Source organism: Peromyscus eremicus, chromosome 1 (assembly GCF_949786415.1).
Source record: "Peromyscus eremicus chromosome 1, PerEre_H2_v1, whole genome shotgun sequence".
Classification (NCBI taxonomy): domain Eukaryota; kingdom Metazoa; phylum Chordata; class Mammalia; order Rodentia; family Cricetidae; genus Peromyscus; species Peromyscus eremicus.
In genome coordinates this window covers 21,398,124-21,420,988 of record NC_081416.1, presented here as the reverse complement: position 1 = coordinate 21,420,988, position 22,865 = coordinate 21,398,124, and the positions used below count along the sequence as shown (strand labels likewise).

The window sequence follows — 22,865 nt, the reverse complement described above, 5'->3', positions numbered from 1 at the left end:
AGCATCCCTGGCTGCATCCCTGTGCTATTGCCTATCCCTGCTGCTGCTTCTGTGGTCTTCCTTCATGACAGGGATGACACCACCCCAAGCCCTGGCTAGAGTCCTGTGCTTTGTTCATGCTGTTGGGCCACTTGGTAGCTAAGACTAATTTCATCACGTAGCGAACCCAAACCAAACATCTAACAGACGGCCAAAAGGGCCCCTTGTCTCTGCTTGTTGCTCTCTCTCACGCAAACCTAGCACCACAGAGAGCTGCATGAAAGGCCCCTTCCGATGATTACATCCCTTCTGTGACATTTCAGTGAACACATGCTTGGCACCAGCTTGAACACTGTCATGGTCTCTACTACACCACCCCACAGTTGCTCTGTGCTTTTGACAGTTGTAGCTACTCAAAAGCTCTTACTTGCAGAGAACTGAAATCTGTTACACTATAGCTCTCTGTCATTTCCCATTTTACCTCCCTGAGCAAAACAGTTTTGCAGATGCTTGAAGGCAGCTGTCAAATCACCCTCCTTCAGCTGTGCTGAGGCCTTCATGTGCTCATATGTCCCTGCAGGCAGCAAGAGTCCCAAACGCAGTGGCAGACTGGATGAGAAGAGCCCAGATTTATTACTGGGTGTCTTGGTCAGGGTTTTATTGTGTGAAGAGACACCAATACCCACAGCAACTCTTATAAAGATAAACGTTTCATTGGATGTGGCTTACAGCTCAGAGGTTTAGTCAGTTACCACGACAGTGGGAAGCATGGTGGCACATAGGCAGACATGGTGCTAGAGAAGGAGCTGTGAGTTCTACATCGGATCCACAGGCAGCAGGAAGAGACTGTAACAACTGGCCAGGCTTGAGCATCGGAGATCTCAAAGCCCACACACAGTAACACACTTCCTCCACCAATGCCACACCTATTAGGAGGCTACACCTTTTAACAGTTCCACTCCCTATGGGCCTATGTGGGCCATTTTTATTCAAACCACGACACTAGGTAAGGAATGGCAGAAGGAGGCTGCTTGTTGTGTGTGTGTGTGTGTGTGTGTGTGTGTGTGTGTGTGTGTGAGAGAGAGAGAGAGAGAGAGAGAGAGAGAGAGAGAGAGAGAGAGAGAGAGTTAACTCTGTAGGTCAGCCTGGCCTCGAACTCAGATCTGCCTTCCTTTGTCTCCCCAGTGCTAGGACTAAAAAGGTGTGCACCATCATACCTGGAAAGAACATATATTTTTTAATTTAGAAATTTTCCTTATATTTTACTGTGTGTGTGTGTGTGTGTGTGTGTGTGTGTGTGTGTGTGTGTGTACATGAGTGTGTGTGCCCTGGTACACCTGTGGAGATCAAAGGATAACTTGTGAGAATCAGCTTCACTTTTCATCGAGTTGGTTGCTGAGAGGGCACTCGAGTTTTCAGGATGGGAGGCAAGTGCTTTTACTCACTGAGGCATCTCACTGGCCCCAAGAGTAATAGAATTTGAAGTCGGACAAACCTGACTTCAAACCCTGACTCAGCCATTTCTTAGTTGTGGCTATTTATTGCTTCTGTGGTTTTAAGCAGGTTGTTTAGAAGGTCCAGAATCTTCTCTGCTATATTATGTGGATATCTAGCTGACAGTAATTTTGTAAGGATTCAATCAGCAAAGGCTTGTAGGTGCTTGACTAGGTCCAACAATAGGTATTAAAGAAGTGAGAGCTATGAAATATGTTGACTAAAGATGTAAATTTCATTTTGCACAGAGTTTTGAAAGTGACCCTAACTTCATGAAAGTATCTCTTATCCAAATGCCATCTCATCTCAGAGACCTATGTTACTTATATAACTGATCACTCTCTAGAAAACCTTAGTGCACGAGAAAAACCAGAACCCAAAACAAAACAACAAAAACCAAACTAAGATGTGTAACCTTTGAACCCAGAAGGACTGCATTTACGATCTCGTTCACCCCTTATTCTGTGATCGGCAGTGACTGAACCCTGGCTTCCTTATTTATAAAATGTGCTCACAACCTGTGGTCCTGTGCCCACCACAAAGTGATAGAAGTTAAAGCAGCAGCGTAGAACAGAGATCTGAAAATCATAGTTACAGGCTTAAAAAACAAAACAAAACAAAACAAAAAAACCCAAAGGTGAGCAGCAGAGTGAGAAATGCAGACACCATTCATGTAAAATCAAAACAGCCACTGCCAGCATGATACCTGTGCAAAACACAGGCATCCCATGTAATGTCCAAGAGGGGAGAAGGAGAGTGGAGTAAAAGAGGGATTAATAAATAAATAAAGTCAGCAGTGGCCAGCAGCATCTTTACCAAGTTTGATCTCTGGGTCTCCACAGTGGAGGGAGAAAATTCCTCTGACTTCCACAGCCATGCCATGGCATGCATACACATACCCCCTTGCCTAGTAAGTAAATGTAATAAAAATAAAATTACATAGCTTTAAAAATGCAACATAAAGGGCTTGAGCACATTTAGAAATAAGAAACCGTACTCAACCAGGGGCAGGATCCCACTATCTTCACAAGTTTAGTCTGAGATGCTGCAGTGATCAAGCATATGAAAACAAAAGTTCCATCTCTTCTTTTTTGTCAGGAGCTCCATATTGGGCAAAGGAACTGATTAGCAGGAAACTGTCACCCGGGTGGCACCCATGAAGCTTCTCCCAGCTTCAGAGTCTGCTGGTGAGATGACATCAGAGCCCTCGTGCAGGAGACACCACTTGATGGCATAGCAGTCAGCCAGTCTGCTTCCATGGATCCACTGCAAGCAGTCCACCTAGGTCCCCGGAAGAAGAGGCCTAGACAGATGGGCACCTCGGTGGCCGCCACATCTCATGACATCAGATTTCGAGACTTGGTCCTCTTCATTTTGGAGAAGAGAATGGGAACATCTCGAAGAGCCTTCCTCATGGAGCTGGCCCGAAGGAAAGGGTTCAGGGTGGAAAGCGAACTCAGGTAGGACCGCTCTGGCCACTTTGCAAGCAGGCAGGGGCCTTGCAGACATCTCCAAGAGACCCAAGGAGCCATTTGACTAAGGGAGACAAGATGAGCGGAGGCTAAATAGGATCATATAGGAACTAATTGGCACCAAAAGATCAGAGTTTTAAAAATCTGGCTCATGACTAACTCTGAGATGAATTACCCAGTAGTGATAACCAGAAAAATAGTCAGAAAAGTTCCCACTGAAACCACTCAGTTCCGTTCTTTACCATACTGAGCCAATACTCCTGGGTTCAGTCTTTTAGATTGCTGCTTTGGAGCAGGGAGGATTGATTGATGGTTTGGCTCTGACTTCCACACACCTGGCTGTGCTAAGGGCTTTTGGTGGGCTTGGCTGAGATGGCTCACCACAGGCACCCAAGTGGACTTGGTGATGGTTTTCCAAAGAGTGGTCCAAGTTGGCTTCATGATGAGATGCTGGCTAAAGATGTTTGTCTAGGGGTGACAGATGCCACCACAGAGTGATGAGATAAGAGGAAGGGAGGTAGTTGAAGCCACCATGGGGACTCAGCTACACAGAGTCACTGACAGCAAGAAGCAGTTACCATTGCTTTCCTGACTATTCTATACATTCACTGTCTTGAATCAAGGTGGAGAATCAAAGCACCAATAAAGGCCCTGACGTATATGATAACTGCAGATAGAACTGCTGGGTTGCAGTGGGAATGTCGGAGATCCACTCAGTTCACTGTGTGTGACTGTGCAAGGGGTGGGTTGAGCATCACAGGTCAGAGATGATAGGACTTTTATGTGGTATTTTGAATTTTAAGTCTTCGAATTTAACAAGGAAATTGTCAAACATTTCTTGCCGATAAAATGCTGACTTTGAAGCATTGCAGAGACCCATTTCCAGGGTCAATAACCAGGTATGCCAAACTCCACACACCAAACTCAGAGGACAGTTTGTTCTTTTGCTAAAATGTCCCCAATTGAAATTTCCTGAGGTTCTCTGTTTATTGAGTTCTTCTCACATAGTTTCCTGTTTTGTTTTGTTTTAAGTCAGTACAGCCACCCTCAACTTGGTTCCCTAACATTCTTCTCACACAAGCCTAATTTTTGCATCTCATTTTTGCCTGTAACTAATCTGTTAGACTTATACACAGTGTTAGCACTAAAAGGGAAAGAAACTAGATAGATCAAGGAGGAGACAAAAACTGAAATAAATTTAAAGAGAAATTAAAAACAGAAATGAAAAGTTTTAGCAGATAGGAAGCTGCTTTTCACGGTAAAGAAACTGAGCAAGGGCCAGCAAGGAAGGTGAGAGCCGTCCACTTACTCAGAAAGCTTTCTGGTAAAAGGTTCAAGCTTCAGGTGAGGCCCACTGACTGAGTAACCAATGGAGCAATCTGGCTGAGCCAAGTGTTTAGGGTGATGATCGGGAAGCAGGTCACTTTGTTAGCAAAGCGAATCGAAGAGGCAGAATGGTGCTCCAGATGTTGGCTGCCAGGACGGTGCCAGCTGCTCTGGAGACAGAGGAAACGGGTGCCTGGTGAGCAAGCCGCTGCTGTGCCTATGATGGGGCAAAGTTCTCAGGCTGAGACATTCAACACATGTGTGCACTGTAGAGGAAAATGAACCACAGGAAGCAAAAGCCCTGGAGCTAACAGAATTTCTGTGCCCTGATATAGAGCCACTCATTTCTGTAGGGAGAAAACTTCTAGACCTCACCTCCTGGCTCCGACGCTTTCCAGATCTGCAGTTCTGTACAGCCCGGTTTGCTCCCCTGACCTTGGCGTTCAGATCAGTGTTCTATCTGATGTGATGCTGAGAGAAAGGATGTCAGTATCTTTTGATAAATTTTATAGTAGCGCAATGAAAAGTGCGATTATTTTCTTGTTGATTAGTTAGATCCACTGACCTGTACAGCCATGCTGAGAGGATGAGATTGTTTCTCCACAATATAAACCAGGTCAGATGACCGTAACAAGTGGAACAAAGGCAGGAAGGCAGCCCGTGAAAATGCTGTCAGCAGTTATCAGGTGTGGGAGGTGTACGTTCATATTCTGTGTCTTTCCATTTTTCTTTTTTTATAATAGACATACTTTTTTTTTTTTTTTGAGACAGGGTCTCTCTAGATACCCTGGCTGTCCTGGAACTTGCTATGTAGATCAGGCTGGCCTCAAACTCACAGAGATCCTCCTACCTCTGTCTCCCAAGTGTTGGGATTAAAGACATGTACCTCCACACTTGGCCTTAGACATACATTTTTAAAAACGATGATAGACCTACAAAATGGCTCAGTGGGTGTGTTTGCTGCCCAGCCTGCCAACCCGAGTTCAATCCCTGGGAACCACACGGCAGAAGGAAAGGAGTCATTCCCATAAGTCAGCATCTGACTTCTATACACACAATAAATAAATGTTAAAAATCTTTTCATTTGTGGCTGGAGAGATGGCTCAGTGGTTAAGAGCACTGATCGCTCCTCCAGAGGATCCAAGTTGGTTACCAGCACCCACAAGGCTGCTCTCAACCATCTTCAAGTCCAGTTCCTACAGGGTGAGCTACCTGAAAGCTTTCATCTGTCATCCACTCTTCTCTAAATAAATGTTAAAAAAAAACTTTCAATTTGTGCCATTATCTTAGTTTCTTTTCTTTCTTTTTTAAAAAAGATTTGTTTAAAAAAGGTTTGTATCCATAAATGTTTTGCCTGTATGTATATGTTCCACATGGGTGCAGTGCCTTCGGATACAGAAGAGGGTGCTGGATGCTCTGGAACGGGATTTATGGGTGGTTGTTAGTCAGGTCCCGAGTCAGCTCTTCGAACTGAACTTGGAACCTCTGCAAGAGTAGCAAGAGCTCTTAACCACTGAGCCAACTCTCCAGCCCCTCCGTTTCTTGTCTGTTGCTGTGATAAAATACCCTGACAAAGGCATCACACTTTACCATCCATCCTGTCAAGGAAGTCACAGCGGCAAGATCTTGAGGGAGCTGATCTCCTCACACACGACCAGGTTCAGAGAGCAATGAACACCCTGCATGCTATCTCTGTTCTATTCTTGTGACTGCCGACATAATGTGACCCAAGACTAGCGTTAGCCTCCAGAGCTCATTCCTTTCAGACAGCTTGGGCTGGGTATAGGTTCTCTAACCTGTCTGCCTCTGCTCTCCATCTGTTCATCGTTTGACCTGTGCAGTGTGACTACCCCCTCACTCATTATCTCGGAGCTATTGTCGTCAAAGCTGTGGGGAATCTCATGGTAATAAAACCCTACATTTTCCACATGAAAATGGGTGGAGACTCTCTCATTAGTCATACATTGTGTGTGTGTGTGTGTGTGTGTGTGTGTGTGTGTGTGTGGAGGCAGGGTGTCTATGCCAAACGAATGAGGAGCCATAGGAAGCAAGAAGGCTGTTCAGCTCAACACAACTCAACAGCTGATGTTGGTTCCAATTCTGGGAGTCTGACTCCGAATGGTTTCTTTTAGGCATTTTTAAACAGCACATTTTGGTGAAAACTATTCTGGTGATAATTAATACACTCCCACATGCACAACAAAACACACATAAATGAGTAAATACAGATCAGATATAAAGACAAAGTAAGCTAAATACAGATCAGATGTGACTATGTTGAGACTGTTTGTAAAGTCCATAAAGATGGGTTCTGTAGATTGCTTGAGAAAAACAAGCTTATGGTAAGGGTCTGGGGGAGGGGCTGGTGCCGGAGAAGTCCCTGGCTGCAAAGATCAAAGTTCACCAGGCTAGGAAGTGCATCTTCTGCAGCCTTCTGTATGGATAACAAGCATCACATTCCTTCCCTTGAGGGAACAACCCTGTATGCTTAACACTCCAGGTTCTTGTAGTGCTTATCTGTGAACACAAAGACCTCGATGCCTCCTACAACACACTGGCAAGGTTTCTAGAGGTTAAAGGCACTTCCCTGAGATGATTCCCTTTAAAATGCTTGCCTGAGAAAGCTCATGGCTGCAAGGAGGATTTACCGTGCTAGCCAAACCCAGCAATGGGAAGATGCACTCCAGAGCCCTCTCTTAGGCAATTGCTTTGGAAAGCTCCAATGACCAATCCTTTCTCTGCCACTTCGACACGTGAACCTTTTAACCACTCAGATGTTAACTTTGTACCTCTAAGTCCTGACTGACAATAACAGTATTTTTTTAAATTCCTGTATGAAATTATATTTGACACATATATTTTAGTTAACAAAAAAGAATTGCACCTATGTATGGGGTGTGGAATAATAATTGATACATGCATGCAATGTGTAACAATCAAATCATCGTGTTTCTGTAGCTTCATTTTCTTTGACATGGAAAGATTGAAGGAGCTAGCTCTCACCTCCAGTCTGTAGGAGTGAGGATTTCACTCTGGGATATCCTGGTCTCCCTTGTTCACACCGATCTTGCCTGTTCCCTTCACCATTGCTGAGTAAAGTCTGGCCCTGATGCTTTGAGCACTATCCAGCTCTGTGTCTCTTTGAGACTGTTCTATCACTTCAAAACTCTGGTGTACAAAATCAAACTATTCAAGGCCATTACTGGTAATAAACAAACAAGCAGACAAACTGAGGGCCAGATGAAAACCTGATGTTGAACCCCTGGATTACAGGCCCCTAACATGGAGCTACTAGGTTTGTTGTTTGCTTTTCTTCTTGCTTCTCTCTCTTGCTTGCTTTCTCCATAAACCCCTCTGCTTCTAATAACATCCACCGAGAGCCCTCCAGAGAAGAGCACTTACTCCCCAGGATGCCACAGGGTCAGTCACCTTATGGAGTTGACCTAGATCTCTTCCTCAGCCGGTAGATAGACCCTGTCTGCAGAAATTTGACTATTTTCTTTTCAATGTGATTTTTAGTTTATTTGTAATTTATGTGTGTGGACACCCACCACAGCACGTGCATGGAAGTCAGAGGACAACGTTGTAGGGTCGGTTCTCCTTTTACTACGTGGATCCCAGGAACTGAATTCAGGCTGTCAGATTTGGTGATGAGTGCCTTGATCTGATCTGTGGAGCTGTCTCAGTGACCTAGAACTTAGGTTTTTTTGTTTTTTTTTTTTTGTTGTTGTTTTGTTTTCTAAATATGCAGTAACCTTTAGGAGACATTTGCTCAGGGGCTGAATGTGGGCAGCAGAGGAAATCCTGAGTGAATGTGTACTGTTGACATGGGCAAAAGCATATTAAGGACTAATGCCTCAGACCCATGGGAAATTGGCAAAGCCTTCCTCTGTTCTGAGTGCAAATTCTGGTAGTGTGTACAAAAACTAGCAACTCTTAGTCGGTGCCCTTCCACCAGGATGTGCACAGCCCACCCGACCCCAGCTTTTCTGTGTCCATGTGTCTTTCATTTCTTTAGTGTCTGTCCTTTCTCCTCTCTCTCACCACACTCAGTCAGGTCAAGGCAACAAGCCGTCCACATTGTGGTAGCTGGAGAAATGGCCCACAGTTAAGAGCACTGGCTGCTCTTCTAGAGGATCCAGGTTAGACTCCCAACACCCACATGTGGCACACAACCAGCTGTAACCCCAGTCCAAGGGGATTCAATGCCCTCCTCTGGCTTTTGTGGGCACTGGGTAGGCACCAATGTGGGTCCTAGACATACGTGCAGACAAAACATCCATACCCATAAAATTAAGAAGGTATTTATGCTGGGTGGTGGTGGCACATGCCTTTACTCCCAGCACTCGGGAGGCAGAGCCAGGCGGATCTCTGTGAGTTCAAGTCTAGCCTGGTCTACAGAGTGAGTTCTAGTACAGCCAGGGCTACACAGAGAAACCCTGTCTTGAAAAACAAAAGAAGATATTTACTCAGACAGTAACTTACCTGGTGACTATGAAACCACCCAAGGAACTTGTGTTAGTAACTTTTGCGATTAAATACATTTTTTCTTCAGTCTATAATTTCTGCTTTTGTCCTCAGCAACCTAATAAAAACTTTTTTAAATAAATTCAAGAGCAAAAAAATAGAAAATTTATTTTTGTCCTGATCTAAACTACCTTCTATTTCAAAAATTATGAGCTTCAAGTTAATGAGAAATTTTATAATACCATTAAAGGAAGTTAAAGAATCGGGTGAAATTCTGGCCAGGACTGGAATAGAAAGCTGTCTCTATTGATGTTGCTGTGTGAGGATTAAAACCAACCTCAGCCACTTTCATTTCAAGGATTCTGTAACATGTCGGTTGCTAAGAGAACTGGCTGAGCTGGGGTGAGGGTGGGTTAAGCTGGCTTCTCTAAGCTGCTCAGTTTAACTATAAATAGTGCTAAAGTCATTGTTTACACACACACACACACACACACACACACACACACACACACACCCCATGACTTCTCCCAGGCAACAAAGACAACCATGAAAGTGGGTGACCATCCATGAGAGCTCAGAAAGTCACACTGGAAAGGGTGGGGTAACAATGGCTGCCTCCCTTCTTCATATAAGGCTTCTCTAATAATATGGAGCCAGGTATGGAGGAGAAGACAAGAACAGGCAGATTGATACATGAGAAAAATACTCAGAGCTGAGATTTGTAAGATAATTCTATAACACACAGGGTTTGAACACCCGAGCCCCACCTGGCAATTCTAGCAATATTTTGAATTTCTGCATAAAATTCTATTTGTCATACATATTCTAGTTAAGATGTAATAACTGCACATATTTATGTGGTAAAGAATAATAATTCAAAATGTGCATGCAATGAGTAAGGATCAAATTGTAGTGTTTCTATCTCTTTACAGTTCTATTTCTGTGTGTCTAGAGCCACCAAGCGCCTCCTTCCCAGTTCTCCATGACATAAAAGACGGGCTATTATGAACTCTGTGTGTGTGTGTGTGTGTGTGTGTGTGTGTGTGTGTGTGTGTGGTGGGTAAACATCACAACTTAGTCCTTTTAAATGTATTTCAGCACCTGTTACCCATTTTCCTCTACCCTTCCCCTTCTCAACATGCTTCTTCTAATTGTCCTTAAACTGAACCACTAAATAAGTTGTAGCCTTCTCCTAAGAAATAGTACCCATAAAAGCTATGGTTTGGTACGGAGAAAACAATCTTGGTAAAAATGTGGCTGGGGAAATCAGTTGTTAAAGTGGTTGCCACGCAAGCATGAGGACCTGAGTTCAGATCCCCAGTATTCATGTAAATAGCTCTGCTCAACAGTGTCTGTAACCCCTCACTAGAGCAGTCGGGGATGGAGCCAGCTGTTTCCAAGTCTAGTTGTGAGCTCCAGGTTCAGCGAGAAATCCTGTCCCAAATACATAAATAGATAATTAGATAAATAAATAAATAAATAAATAAATAAATAAATAAGAACAAGTTGGAGAATATCTAAGGCAGACACTCTAAACAGTCCTCTAGCTTAAACACACACATGCACACACACACACACACACACACACACACACATACTTCATACAAAAAACAAACATATACACAAAGAAATACAGATGTTGGGGGCTGGAGAGATGGCTCAGTGGTTAAGAGCACTGGTTGCTCTTCTAGAGAACCCGGGTTCCATTCCCAGCACCCACATGGCAGCTTACAACTCTCTGTAACTTCAGCTCCAGGGGATTTCACGCCAATAATGGCATTTTATTAAAAAAAAAATACAAACGTGCATGAAATGTACACAGCTTTTATGTGCTCAGGCTTGTACTCCCTAAAATGACCTCAGGAGGAGTGAGCAGCAGGTTTGGAAACACTGTCATTGAGTTGGTGTGGGACCTCATCTAGGCTAGTGCTGCTGGAGAGAAGACCCTAATCCACAGTCATGTTTCCCAGAGTGCAGTTCTGGGCTGTTGCACTGGTTCATAGTATAAATGCTGTGGAATAATCCTTCTTTATACTGTATATGTGGCTATGATTTGTTTAATAAACAAGCTGACTGGCCAATAGCTGAACAGGGTACAGTTAGGTGGGAAAGCCAAACTGAGAATAATGGGATGAGGAAGAGCCAAGTCAGAGGAGTTGCCAGTCAGACAGAGAATGAGTCGGACACAGAAAATGGGATAGAGGTAAAAGTTGTGAGCCTTAGGGCAGCACATAGATTAGTGGAAATGGGTTAAGTTGTAAGAGCTAGCTAATAATAAGCCTGAGCTACCAGCTAAGCATTCATAATTGATATAAGCTTCAGTGTGTTTATTGGAGGCTGTGGGACAGGAAAATTCTACCTACAGTATGGTTGTTCCCATGAAGCAGTGGAGCCATCTTTCTTTCCCTTGAATCCTGGAGGGCTGGTGACTACTTCAACCAAGTGGAAGCGGCACTGTGTGACTTTTGAGACTAGATGATAGAAGGCCATGAGGACCCCACCTGGAACACTCATTCTGGGACATGAGAGACTCATGTAAGAAGTTGACTGCCCTCTTCGATAGTGTGCTTGGGTTCACAGATGCAACTTGCTTCAGCCTTGTGGCCATCTCTGTTGTCTTAATCTGTTTTCCATTGCTATAACAAAGTGCCTGAGGTTGACTAATTTGTAAACAAAAGACATTTGTTTTATCTCACAGTTCTGGAGGTTCAAGAGCATGGCACCAGCTGCTCAGGTCTAGTAAGAACTGTGACTGGCATCCCAGTGGTAAGATGAGCAAGGGTGGTTGCATGCTAACTGAGGAGGCAGGAAGCAGAGAAAGATCAGCCTTCTTCTTTCCTAACAATCACTCTCGGGAGAACTACATTAATTCCTCCAGAGAGCAATACCTCAATTACTAATTACTTCCCATTAGGCTTCACTTTTTGTAGGTTTTATTACTGTCTACATTGTCACACTGGGGACCAAGATTCCAAACATGAACTCTTGGGGGACACACTGAAACCATATTCAAGCCAAGCATTTGCCAAGTGAAAGCAGATGGGCCATCAGCACCTCCTGGGCACCATATCCAGGGAGCTGAGTTAAAGTTCCAGTTCCTGAATACCTTTGGTTGAACTTAGGGGCAGAGAGGCATTATTTTAGAACTATTAATGATTTCATTAATTCAACAAATAACTATTGATCATGGCTGTGAATCTGGCCTTGAGCTGGACACCAGGCGTAGTGATACCACTCCCTGATCTGAGGGACAAGGACTAAGGTGAGTGCATTATGGGTAATTACCAATGGAAGGAGGAGACTGAATCTCAGACAAGATGGAAGGGGAGCATCAGCACTTGAAGTTGTTTTCTGATACACCCCCCCCCCACACACACACACATAATGTGTACAACCACAGACTCCAGCCTGCTGCTTCCTCCTTCCTGGGTAGACCCGGTGTTTCTCTTCTGCAGGAGGCAGGGGAACAAATGCTGTCACAGAAGAAACATAATCAATGAAAACCTTGTCAACCCTAGTCTAAGATGTTACCTATTCGTCATGGCCAAGAAACTGAGTGAAAGCTGGACTTTGAAACCTTAGCAGCTCCTGGGAACATTTGAAATCGGTTAGAGACAGCGGCCTGAGAGTGCCCATCACCACTCACTACAATAGCAAAGCCTAGGCCTCCCTGGCAGGCAAGGTGGTGCCTACCTCAGCCTTTTTGCAGATTTATTTGCCCTTACCTATCTGTATTTCACCCATCAGTAGAAAAATTATGGTAGTTAGTTCATGGCAGAAATAAGGAGCGTAGAAAAGTGTCTCAATCAACTAAATGGAACCTCCCTTGGGAATCTAACCACAGAACATTTAGTTTTGGGGGTCAGACACAGCTGGATTTGAATCCTGGCTTTGTGTAATCTCATCAAACCTTGGTTTCCTTGTCTGAAATTATGTTGTCGACCTCTTATGGCTGATGTGTGGACTAAGTTGTATACATGATGTTTGGTTTTTTTCACAGCAGCTCCTCTGCCCCAGGACATTCCTGAAGCCTGTGTCAGAGGCAGGGCTTTATCCAGAGGCAGACCAGGTAAAGAGATGCAGGGCAAAGCCAGGTGGTGAGTGTGCTTGGCCTAGAGTGCTCCTCAGAGGCAGCATTCTTTACAAGATGGACCTCAGTTCTTCTGCACTCACCTGGCTCCCTTGGAGACTGGGAGAAACCCAGAGAGCCCAGAGCAGCTGGTGGCCTCCCTGTAGACCCTCCATCTGTGTGTGCAGATCCAGCAGCTATTTTCAGATTTCCTGGGATAGCACTAACCTCCTGCAGTCTTGTAGTCCAGACACTGGACATCAAATAAGAAAGCATAAATTATATACAAGGGCTTCTTGGGCAGCTATGTGACGGACAGTTTCTTTATTCATATCTCTGCCCCTTGGAGAGGAACTAGTTGCTTTTCACCATGGCACCCATTCAGATATCCCTTCTCTTTCCATTATTTGAATGATATCCATAATGATAATCTTCTGTAAGGAGGGTGGATGGGAACTGAGCACATGGAACTCCTCTGCTCTGGAACAAACAACAAGTCTCAGAGGGCAAACTAGTGGCTACTCAAGTTCATAGGCTTGAGTGAAAACAGACCCAGGATCAAATTCCCACAGTTAATAGCAGGGTAGGGTTTTTAATGTCTCCCAAGGCTCTCTCCTCATTGTTGTGTGAGTCTGATAATACCTGCCTCACAGCATTATTAATAATTAAATGTGTGACATGTACATTTAATATATTTAATATTTAACACCAGTGCCTGGTATATGGCAGTGCTTCAGTACTCTTAGTTTTTCAATATTGAAGCCCTCAGAGCAGAGACAAATGCATATGTTTCCAACTAGACAGATAATTGTCACAGTGCATCAATAAGGAATTGTCAGCAGGCCACATTGGAGGGAGCAAGTCGCCCTGTGATATGGTCTGGCGAGGCTCAGGACCGAACATGGAGAAGTGTTCAGTCAGAAAGAATTGTCTGCAGGAGACCATGACTGCCACCACCCCAAAGAAACAATGCCAGCCTGGATTAGACACCAGGAAACACAAGAGGATGAGGAATGTAGACTGGGCCAGGATGGGCAGAGCCTCTAAATTTGCGTTTCTTAAATTATTTGTGTCAAAGGACCAGTTTACAAAAATAAACAAACAAACAAAAACCCAAACATTTATATCAGTGCTTTAATTTAAACATAAATAAGCTGGTTTGGCAATGTCATGTTACAAGCAACTTCTAAATGTTGACTTAAAATGTCTGCTTCTTGCTTAACTGGCAACCAACGGCACAGTCCTGAACCCTGCACGATCCTTCAGGCATCTCTCTAAGAATGCATCCATGCATGAATGTGACCATGGTTTTCTTGCTTCTCTTGCTTGCATTAGCGGAGGATTTGCTGCTACCTGTTTGATGCAGCCCTTGATTCAGAACACCTCATTTTGATACTTAATCTTGAGGCGTCTTCGAAAAATGCATCAGGTTTGAAATCTGCCAATGTTCTTCTAGCTTGAGTTGCCAATCAAGAATTTATCCCACGACTCCACTGTGACTAGAAAGAGTACATGTTTCTCACATCACAGACTTTAGGCACTGTTACTGTTTCAATGTGAAATGTCCCCCATAGGCTCACATGTTTGAATACTTGGTTCCCAGCTGGTCACACCGTCTGCGATGGATGTGGCACCTTTAAGAGGTACAATCTTACTGGTGGAAGTGGGCCCCATGGGGTAGGGTTGGCCTTGAGGAATTCTTTCAATAGTTTTATGTGTATATAATGAATTTTAGTTCTTTTCATTCTCCACCCTTTGCCCTATCCTGGTGAAACCCTTCTCCTTTCCAACAAGCCCTTCTCTTACTTTCAAGACTTTGCTTTATGTGTGACCGCCTGCTGGGTTCTACTTCCTGTTCATTCTCTGCTTCCACATTGAGACCATCTGGTTTCATGCTCTTGCCCTCGTGTATTCTCACTTTGGTGGAAGATAGCCTTTGGAACTGTAAGGCATAATAAACCTTTCCGGGGGAGGGAGAGAGAGGGAGAGAAAGGGGGGTGTCTTGTTTATTTGATTTTGTTGTTATTATTTCTGAATGCACAGTGTTGATTTTGTTTGACTAGTTGTATGAACAGGAATCAGAAGTTTCAATCCCAGCCTTCCTTCACACAGTGCAGAGCCATCACCCGCAAAGCTGTTTAGAGATCTAAGAAGGGTGTGTGGCTTTCATACACAGTGTGAACTGGGACCTGCCTATGAGGTCCCAGGAAGTCCCAGGAAAAGAGTAGAAGGGGATGATAGGAAGGGAGGCTTGGAGGCTGAGCATCAGGACCTGCTCAGCATGCCCTTCTCTCTGAGCTCAGGCAAAATTCCATTACTATAAGTATTACTGTTTATTCAACAATATTATAACAAACAATGATATATAACAAGTATAATAATATTATATATATATGCATATATGTGTATTATGGAAAACTGTTTCCCTCCAAAGGCAGAGGTGTGGATGGACTAAAGCCTCCTCTGTGAACTGACTAGTCCTTTTGTTTTTGCCTTGAAGTTTTGATGTTAAGAACCTTTCAAGAAATGTATTACAAATAATTTTTGGAATATTATGGACCTAAGCTAGGGACGTAGTCACCTGTTATGCCTTGGCCCCTACAAAATGTTGTCTGACCTCAGCTTGCTTCTGTCACCCAAATGGCCTCAGTTCCAACCTCCAGCCTGTCTTGTGACAGCAGCCTGAGGTTGGCCTGTCAACCAGATATTTTCAGTTTCATCTGCATCCAGAAAGCAACACACCAGAAGCAGCTTCAGTTCCAGGTCTCCACCTCTCCGCTAGAGATGCAATTTCTGTCTTCACCAGCAGGGCTGTCGCTGCACTGTGATTCCTGTGTGGATGACATAGCTCCCATCTCCACCTTTTCCAGGGTGCTCTTGCTAGGCACCCGTCTGCTTCTCCTTTGCTTTCTCTTCAAGTGTACCAGGAATTCGTCTGCTGTTCCTTACATATCCCTCCCCCCCAACTCTCTCCCTTCCAAAGCATTGTGTGGATCAGGTTAGCTTTTAAAAATGGCCCACTAACACTAATGGTACTCTGCTTACACAAGTCTTCATTGGCTTGACATCCCCAGAAAAGAAGTACCAAGTTCCTGAACAAGGCATTTAAGACCCTTGCCACTACTGGCTCAGCCATTGCTACAGCTAACATACACTTACCAGTCCAGTCCCATAAATCCCATCAATCTTCTCCTGTCCCCCGACTGCTGAGCCCCTTCACTCAGGCCAACTTCCATTGGCTGCTCTCACCTCACTCAAGCTCTGTTCCTTCTCTAAACCTCACCCAGATCTCACCCTGGCCTTTTGTCTGTTCAGAATCGTTAGCCATCTGTCTCGTGTAGGCTCCTAAGATCCAGAAATGTCCCATTTTTTTTCTGTGCCATTTGTCAAGAGTGAGCCCTCCTTGACTTTGGACTTCTCAGCCCCTAGAGCCTCATCTAAGGCATTTTGCTCTATCGCCTCCACCTGATGCAGACAGACAGGCACACGCACATTTACACCTATTTAACTTTGGGTTCTCATACAAAAATTTTAACTCAGGTTTCATCAGACTAATTTGAAAACTACTGGGTTAGAGTCTTCCATGAGCAAAAATGAAATAATATACCAAAACTACCTGCACACTGCCAGGTACTACTTTAAGGACGATTTCACCTTCTATCTTCCCTTAATTTCTATTTTACATGACTCTTGCTAATATCATAGATGATAGATAGATAGATAGATAGATAGATAGATAGATAGATAGATACGCATCCAACCTGGGGTGCAGTCCATTGCCACTTCTCTAATTAAAAGAGAGGTCATTTACTGTGTGAAGATCCACGAGTCAGGCCCAGTGTGTACCCTGCCTTTAATTAGCTGGGATACTCTGAAACCTTGAAGAGGGAGGCGAACATCTCATTTTGGAAGCTTCTTTTACTGATGACTTTGCCTTCCGCTTCTAGTGATTCTGTCACCCACATTGTGGCAGAGAACAACTCAGGTTCAGACGTCCTGGAGTGGCTCCATCTACAGAACATCAAAGCCAGCTCCCAGCTTGAACTCCTTGACGTCTCCTGGCTGATTGAGTGCATGCGAGCCGGGAAACCGGTGGAGATGACAGGGAGACACCAGCTTGTTGTAAGTGGCTCCTTTGCTGGACGGCCACGGGCGTGGGTGTCAGAATCCACAGACTTGGGTTGATTCCAGACTCTTTTCTCATGGAGTCCACTTAGCTCTGCTGGGCTTCCGTCTGCTCCTCTATCATATAACAATCATGCCCACTTCTTTAGATGACATGAGAATTGAAGTGGCACACACATAAATCATGTGCGGTGTTGACATGTTAAAAGCACCAAATCAATGGGAATTACTTTTTTTTTAATTATTTTTTTTTTACTTCAAAAAAATTATTTATTTATTTTGTATACAGTGTTCTGCCTGAATGTATGCCTACAGGCCAGAAGAGGGCACCAGATCTCATTCTAGATGGTTGTGAGCCATCATGTGGTTGCTGGGGATTGAACTCAGGACCTCTGGAAGAGATGCCAGTGCTCTTAACCTCTGAGCCATCTCTCCAGCCCCATAAGAGAACTATTTATTATTTATTTATTTGGGGCTTTTTTTGAGACAGAGTTTCTCTGTGTGACAGCCCTGGCTGTTCCAGAACTCTCTTTGTAGACCAGGCTGGCCTCAAACTCACGGAGATTTGCCTGCTTTGCCCCTCAAGTGCTGGGATTAGAGCCGTGAGCCATCACTGCCCAGCTTAAGAGAATTATTAGTAGGAACATTTCATGCACAGATATTTCAAAATACTTCAGCCCTGATATTCTGGAAGTCAGAAAAGTAAAAAATTCCTATTTTTTTCACTCTGATCATTCATTAAAAAATTAAAGAATACGAATTCCTAAATCCAAATCCTTGACCAATAATGCTAGAACCTTTGAGAAAGGGGTTTGGACCATCTGTAATAAATTCACACACACAAAAGAAATGAACGTTAATTTCTGGTTCTTTTTTATTGTTGTGATTTCAAAAATACATACATTGTACATACATGAGATGTCACAATGAAATTCATTATCTGGTGTAATTAATATATACTAATAAAAAGAAAATTGTACATGTCTATGATAGGACACTAGAGATGTGTGTGACACATTTTGAGTCTTCTGTGATTTTACCCTCTTCCAGGGATAATTTCCACAAATTGTCTTAAAGTAAATGTTTCCTTTATATTTGAGTAAATATTTATAGTTATGTACACTTATGATTGGCATTGTCATTCAAAATGGATGCTTATGCTTTTGTGTAGGTGAGAAGAAACTCTTCCCTGAGTCGTGCCCCAGGCTCCCAGGACACCCAGGCTCCACCACCTACTGTACAAAAGATTTCCCAGTATGCTTGTCAGAGAAAGACCACGTTAAACAACTGTAACCGGATGTTCACGGTAATTAGGCTTTCTCAATACTCAGGGCAGAAGGGGGGCTTGAGGCTTCTTTCCATGAATCTACAAGTTAAATTATGACTTTTCTGGAAATCTTAGAATGTTCCTCCATGCCTGCCTGCTTAACCTGACCTCTAGTTCTATGTCAAGTGGGCCTCCTTTTCATGGACATGGAAGAACATATTCAGTTTATTCTATAGAGACAGTAGGCAGGCTCCCAGCTGCTCCGGGGTCAGGGTTTGCCAGGGTAGCACATTCAGTAGAGTATCGAGCACAGGGCTTCTCGTCTCTGACTTTCAAGTGCATCTGTGAGGAGGAACAGGAAATGGGTAGCAGCCACTGAGCCACAGCTGCATTCTCTGCTGGTGAGGAAAACACGCCTCACCTTAAATAACCCTGGCTCTGGGTCATTTAGCTAAGAGAACTGGATGTCTGGGAATCATGACAGAACCCTGGCCATGGGCTGCAGGGGAAGACAGCAAAGGGTTATACCCAGTCATGACTGCTGGGACCCCACGAGCACCAGGTCACCGCTTGGTTAAGTTATTTCTAAATGTCTAATGATGCTGAACTCAGTTTCCTCATAATTCATTGGACACCTGTAGTTGGTTGTTTTTACTCTTTACTCTTTGGCTCTTTTCTCTTTGTTTCCTGCCACCCAGCCCCCAATAAATCACACAGAGGCTTGTTCTTTCTTATAAATGCCCGGTCTTAGCTTGGCTCATTTCTAGCCAGCTTTTCTTAACTTAAATTATCGCATCTACCTTTTGCCTCTGGACTTTTACCTTCCTTTATTTCTGTATATCTTTTCTTTACTTCTTACTCCGTGGCTTGCTGTGTAGCTGGGTGGCTGTCCCTTGATGTCCTCCTCTCCTCCTTTCCTTGCTCCTTGAGATCCTTTTCCCTAGATTTCTCCTTCTATTTATTCTCTCTGCCTGCCAGCCCCACCTATCTTTACTCCTCACTCGCTATTGGCTGTTCAGCTCTTTATTAAACCAGTCAGGTGTTTTAGACAGACACAGTAACACAGCTTCACAGTGTTAAACAAATCCAACATATCTTTGTATCATTAAAAAATATTCCACAGCATAAACGATTATCATATATCTTCAGGTAACATTCCACAACAGACACGTATCTTTTCAGTTAAATGATAGTGTCCCACAGGGGACGATGCAAAGTTGTGGGAGGTTGATCCTTGCTTCAAAAGCACCCCATTAGTAAAAGGGACAGGAGGGACTTGTGAGTGACTCTGAAGAGCAGAGCAGCTAATCTGGTTTTATTTTTTAGGATGCCTTTGATATCCTGGCTGAAAATTATGAGTTTAGAGAGAATGAAGGCTGTTATGTGGCGTTCATGAGGGCAGCTGCTGTACTGAAATCTCTGCCGTTCCCCATTATCACCATGAAAGACACAGAGGGAATCCCTTGCCTAGGGGACAAGGTGAAGTGTATCATAGAGGTAAGGGAGAAGTGGAATTTGCTACACCTCCAAATAGGTGAGAGAGAGACAGAGGAGATCACATAGGTATGGACTCTCTCCTCTTATTTAACTATAGATAGATCAACATAGCACAGAAAAGAGATAGGTATAGATGTGTAGAATCCATAACCCAGCATGATCCCAGTAGGACTATGTGGACCCAGATAGTAGGGAAAAGACTCAAGCCTGAGAGTTCAGAGCAGCAGAGTGCTCTGGCTCCTAAGCCAGGCTGGGTGAGAGGCTCAGGCTCACTCAGGGCTCTTCCTGTCCAGCACAGGGTGGTGTTCAGTGGGCTGATTCTGCATCTATAGTGTTCTGGGAAGAAATTGGGTGGTAGATGCATGTTTAACAACATTTAAGGACTTCCCAGCAAGGCAAGTTTGCCACCCAATAGCAAGTTTCAATCTAATCAAATGCAAAGTACATTATTATAGAAAAAAATATCCCAGCTCAGACAACAGAGGCACTAGGCTAGATCTCATAAAAGCTTGATAATGACTGGCTTTTCAGTGGACCAGCAATTAACCTGATGGATTGAAAAGTCCTCTTATCTCAGCAAGTTGAACCCATTGAAAAGAAAATTATCGGGACTATTTGGACAATACTTGGCAGTGAATATTTTGTCTTATCTTCTGTGGATTCAGACCCTCATCCTTCTGTACCCTTGTCCAAGATTATAAAGGGTCTTTGGATCTATGATCAACTAAGAATTTTCAGAATTACATGGAAATTCTTTCTTTCTACAGGTCAGCCAGAAAAATTCTCCAAGTTTCATGAGAAATCAGCTGCCGGGGCTGTAGATTTGAGACTGATGTGATTACATAAGGACATAACTCAAATCTTTTGTTCAACTCTCCTTGCAGGGAATTATTGAGGATGGAGAAAGTTCTGAAGTTAAAGCCGTGTTAAATGATGAACGATATAAATCCTTCAAAGTAAGTAGTGATTTTACATTTGTTTACTGGGGAGTGGCTTCCTGTTTGCTTGCTGTGGATGGTTGTATTAACTCAGGCTGCCATACCAACATGCCACACACTAAGCTGCTTAAACAAAAATTTGTTGTCTGCCTGTTCTGGAAGCAGAAAGTTTAGGTCAAGGCGCTAGGTCAAGATTCTGTGGAGGGCTCTCTTTGTGGGTTGCAATGGCCTGCCACCTTCTTGCTGCTGCCTTCACATGGCAGAGGTAGAGGTAACAAAGGCACGGGTCCTAGTTTGCTTGCTCTAGGCTGTCTTTCTTCGTTCTTACACTGTTGTATTAAGCATGAGTCCATGCTTAGAGAACGGCACCTCCCACAGAGGATTCTCACACCAATCAACAGCCAAGCCATCCCCCACAGACACACCCACAGGCCAATGTAGTACAGATAATTCCTCATTAAAACCCTCTTCCCAGGTGATTCCAGGTTGTGTAGAGTTGACAAAGCTAAGTAGCACACCTCCCAAAGACCCCACATGCGAAGACCTTCACACTGAGGACTAGGGCTTTAACATGGGATGTACAACTCAGTCCAGAGCAGAGTCCGAAGAAGCAGATGCATGGACAAACACGGTGTTCCAGTTTACTTCCATATGAAGAAATTACCTTCTAAGAATCTGTCATTCGTGGTTACAAATGTCAAAGGGACAGAAGTACATGAGGGGAGCAAAGCTGATCTGGAAGCCCAAACTCACGACCTCACTGCGTCTTCGTTTCTGGGACCCAGGGTGATCACCTCCCAATTTTTCTTACCTTAGAGTCTCTGGTACTGCGACCAGCAATTCCTTTAGTTCATAAGTGATATAAAACCTCGTGTATGGCCAAAGCAGGCGCCCAGGCTTGGACTACATTTTAAGTCTGTCCTTTGCCATTACCCATTTGTAGATGGGGTGAATATGCTGAGTCTCCAAGAGCATCCTCTGTCAAAGGTGTGGTGAATGATGGTGTGTAAGAGACTGAGCAACCTGGAGGCACACACACACACACACACACACACACACACACACACACACACTACCCATTTTCTCACCGTTTTCAAGAGTAACTGGGCCAAAGTTTGCTTATATTTCTTGTCCGTCGCCTGAGACTTTGGAAAGCGCCACTCCATTGTCATAGTGATGATTTAGGGGAACTACCAGCCTGCCTTTCCTCCTTTTCAGCTCTTTACTTCTGTGTTTGGAGTGGGTCTGAAGACAGCTGAGAAATGGTTCAGGATGGGTTTCAGAACTCTCAGTAAAATCAAGTCAGACAAAAGCCTGCGGTTTACGCGGATGCAGAAAGCAGGTAACGGGGCAGATCACGGGCTGCTCTGGGTTTGTCAGGGTGGAGTGACAGGGAGGCCACCTTCACTTGCACTCCAGGCTTGGGGGTCAGGTATATCTTGGCTCCAGCACTTGTCACTGAGTGATCGGGTTAAAATCTTGAGCCTTTGTTACCTCACTGACGAACCTGAGGTAACTGGGAAACACATCGGCTCACACAAAGCCCTGGGCCTGGCCTAGAACAAGGCCTCTTCCTGGGCTGCTTTATCCAGAGGTCAAACCAGGATGGGCACTGTCCTGCTTCCTACAGCCTCCTCTAGACACTTGGGTCTGGCTGCCTGCCTGGGTAAGAATCATGGCATGAAGAGTCAAAGACAGAGGAGTAAGCTGACGAGGAGGAAGGAGAGAAAGGATGTCTGGACAAACCACGCTTGCACTGGGTTGGTTCACACTGTGAATATGCTAGGGACTGGAAAACAGAGAAGGGCAGCAATCTAGACACAGCCTTGATCTGTCCAACCAGAGCCCTAGAGCCTAGGAAGAGACAGCAGTGCATTGTGGAGATGGAAGAGCTGTTACCATCATCTGAATGTCTGGCAAGCCCCCCAGCTCCCCACGGTGGCCAGGTCACTTCCTTCTATGGACTGTGCTGGTACCTTTCCCAGAAATGAGAAGATGTAATTCATAACCCCTCAAATGTGTAAGATTTGCTTGCTTTTAACATGCAATAAAAATAGAGTAAAATTGTCCTTCAAGAGGGAGTTCCAGCCATAATTCCAAACACTGTGGCTTCTGGAGTTATGGAGAATACTGAAGTTATCAAGTTTTTAAATATGGAAGGAAGTAATGGAGTCTTCTAGCAGAGGATACTGGGTATGTGGGAGTAGTCAACAGCTACCTTCTGTTTAAGT

At 44.2% G+C, this 22,865-nt stretch overlaps 1 protein-coding gene across 2 annotated transcripts in view; it reads left to right on the top strand.

Annotated features, from left to right (window-relative positions):
- Window positions 1-2,730: 2,730 nt before the first annotated feature.
- The window catches only part of Dntt (DNA nucleotidylexotransferase), a 33,449-nt gene continuing 13,314 nt past the window's right edge, over window positions 2,731-22,865 (top strand). For both annotated transcript variants that reach the window (XM_059246631.1, XM_059246626.1), the window contains exons 1-6: window positions 2,731-2,933; window positions 16,755-16,929; window positions 18,104-18,238; window positions 19,526-19,696; window positions 20,581-20,652; window positions 21,853-21,976. In XM_059246631.1, coding sequence (XP_059102614.1) covers window positions 2,731-2,933; window positions 16,755-16,929; window positions 18,104-18,238; window positions 19,526-19,696; window positions 20,581-20,652; window positions 21,853-21,976 — 880 coding nt within the window. The remainder of the gene's footprint in view (window positions 2,934-16,754; window positions 16,930-18,103; window positions 18,239-19,525; window positions 19,697-20,580; window positions 20,653-21,852; window positions 21,977-22,865) is intronic.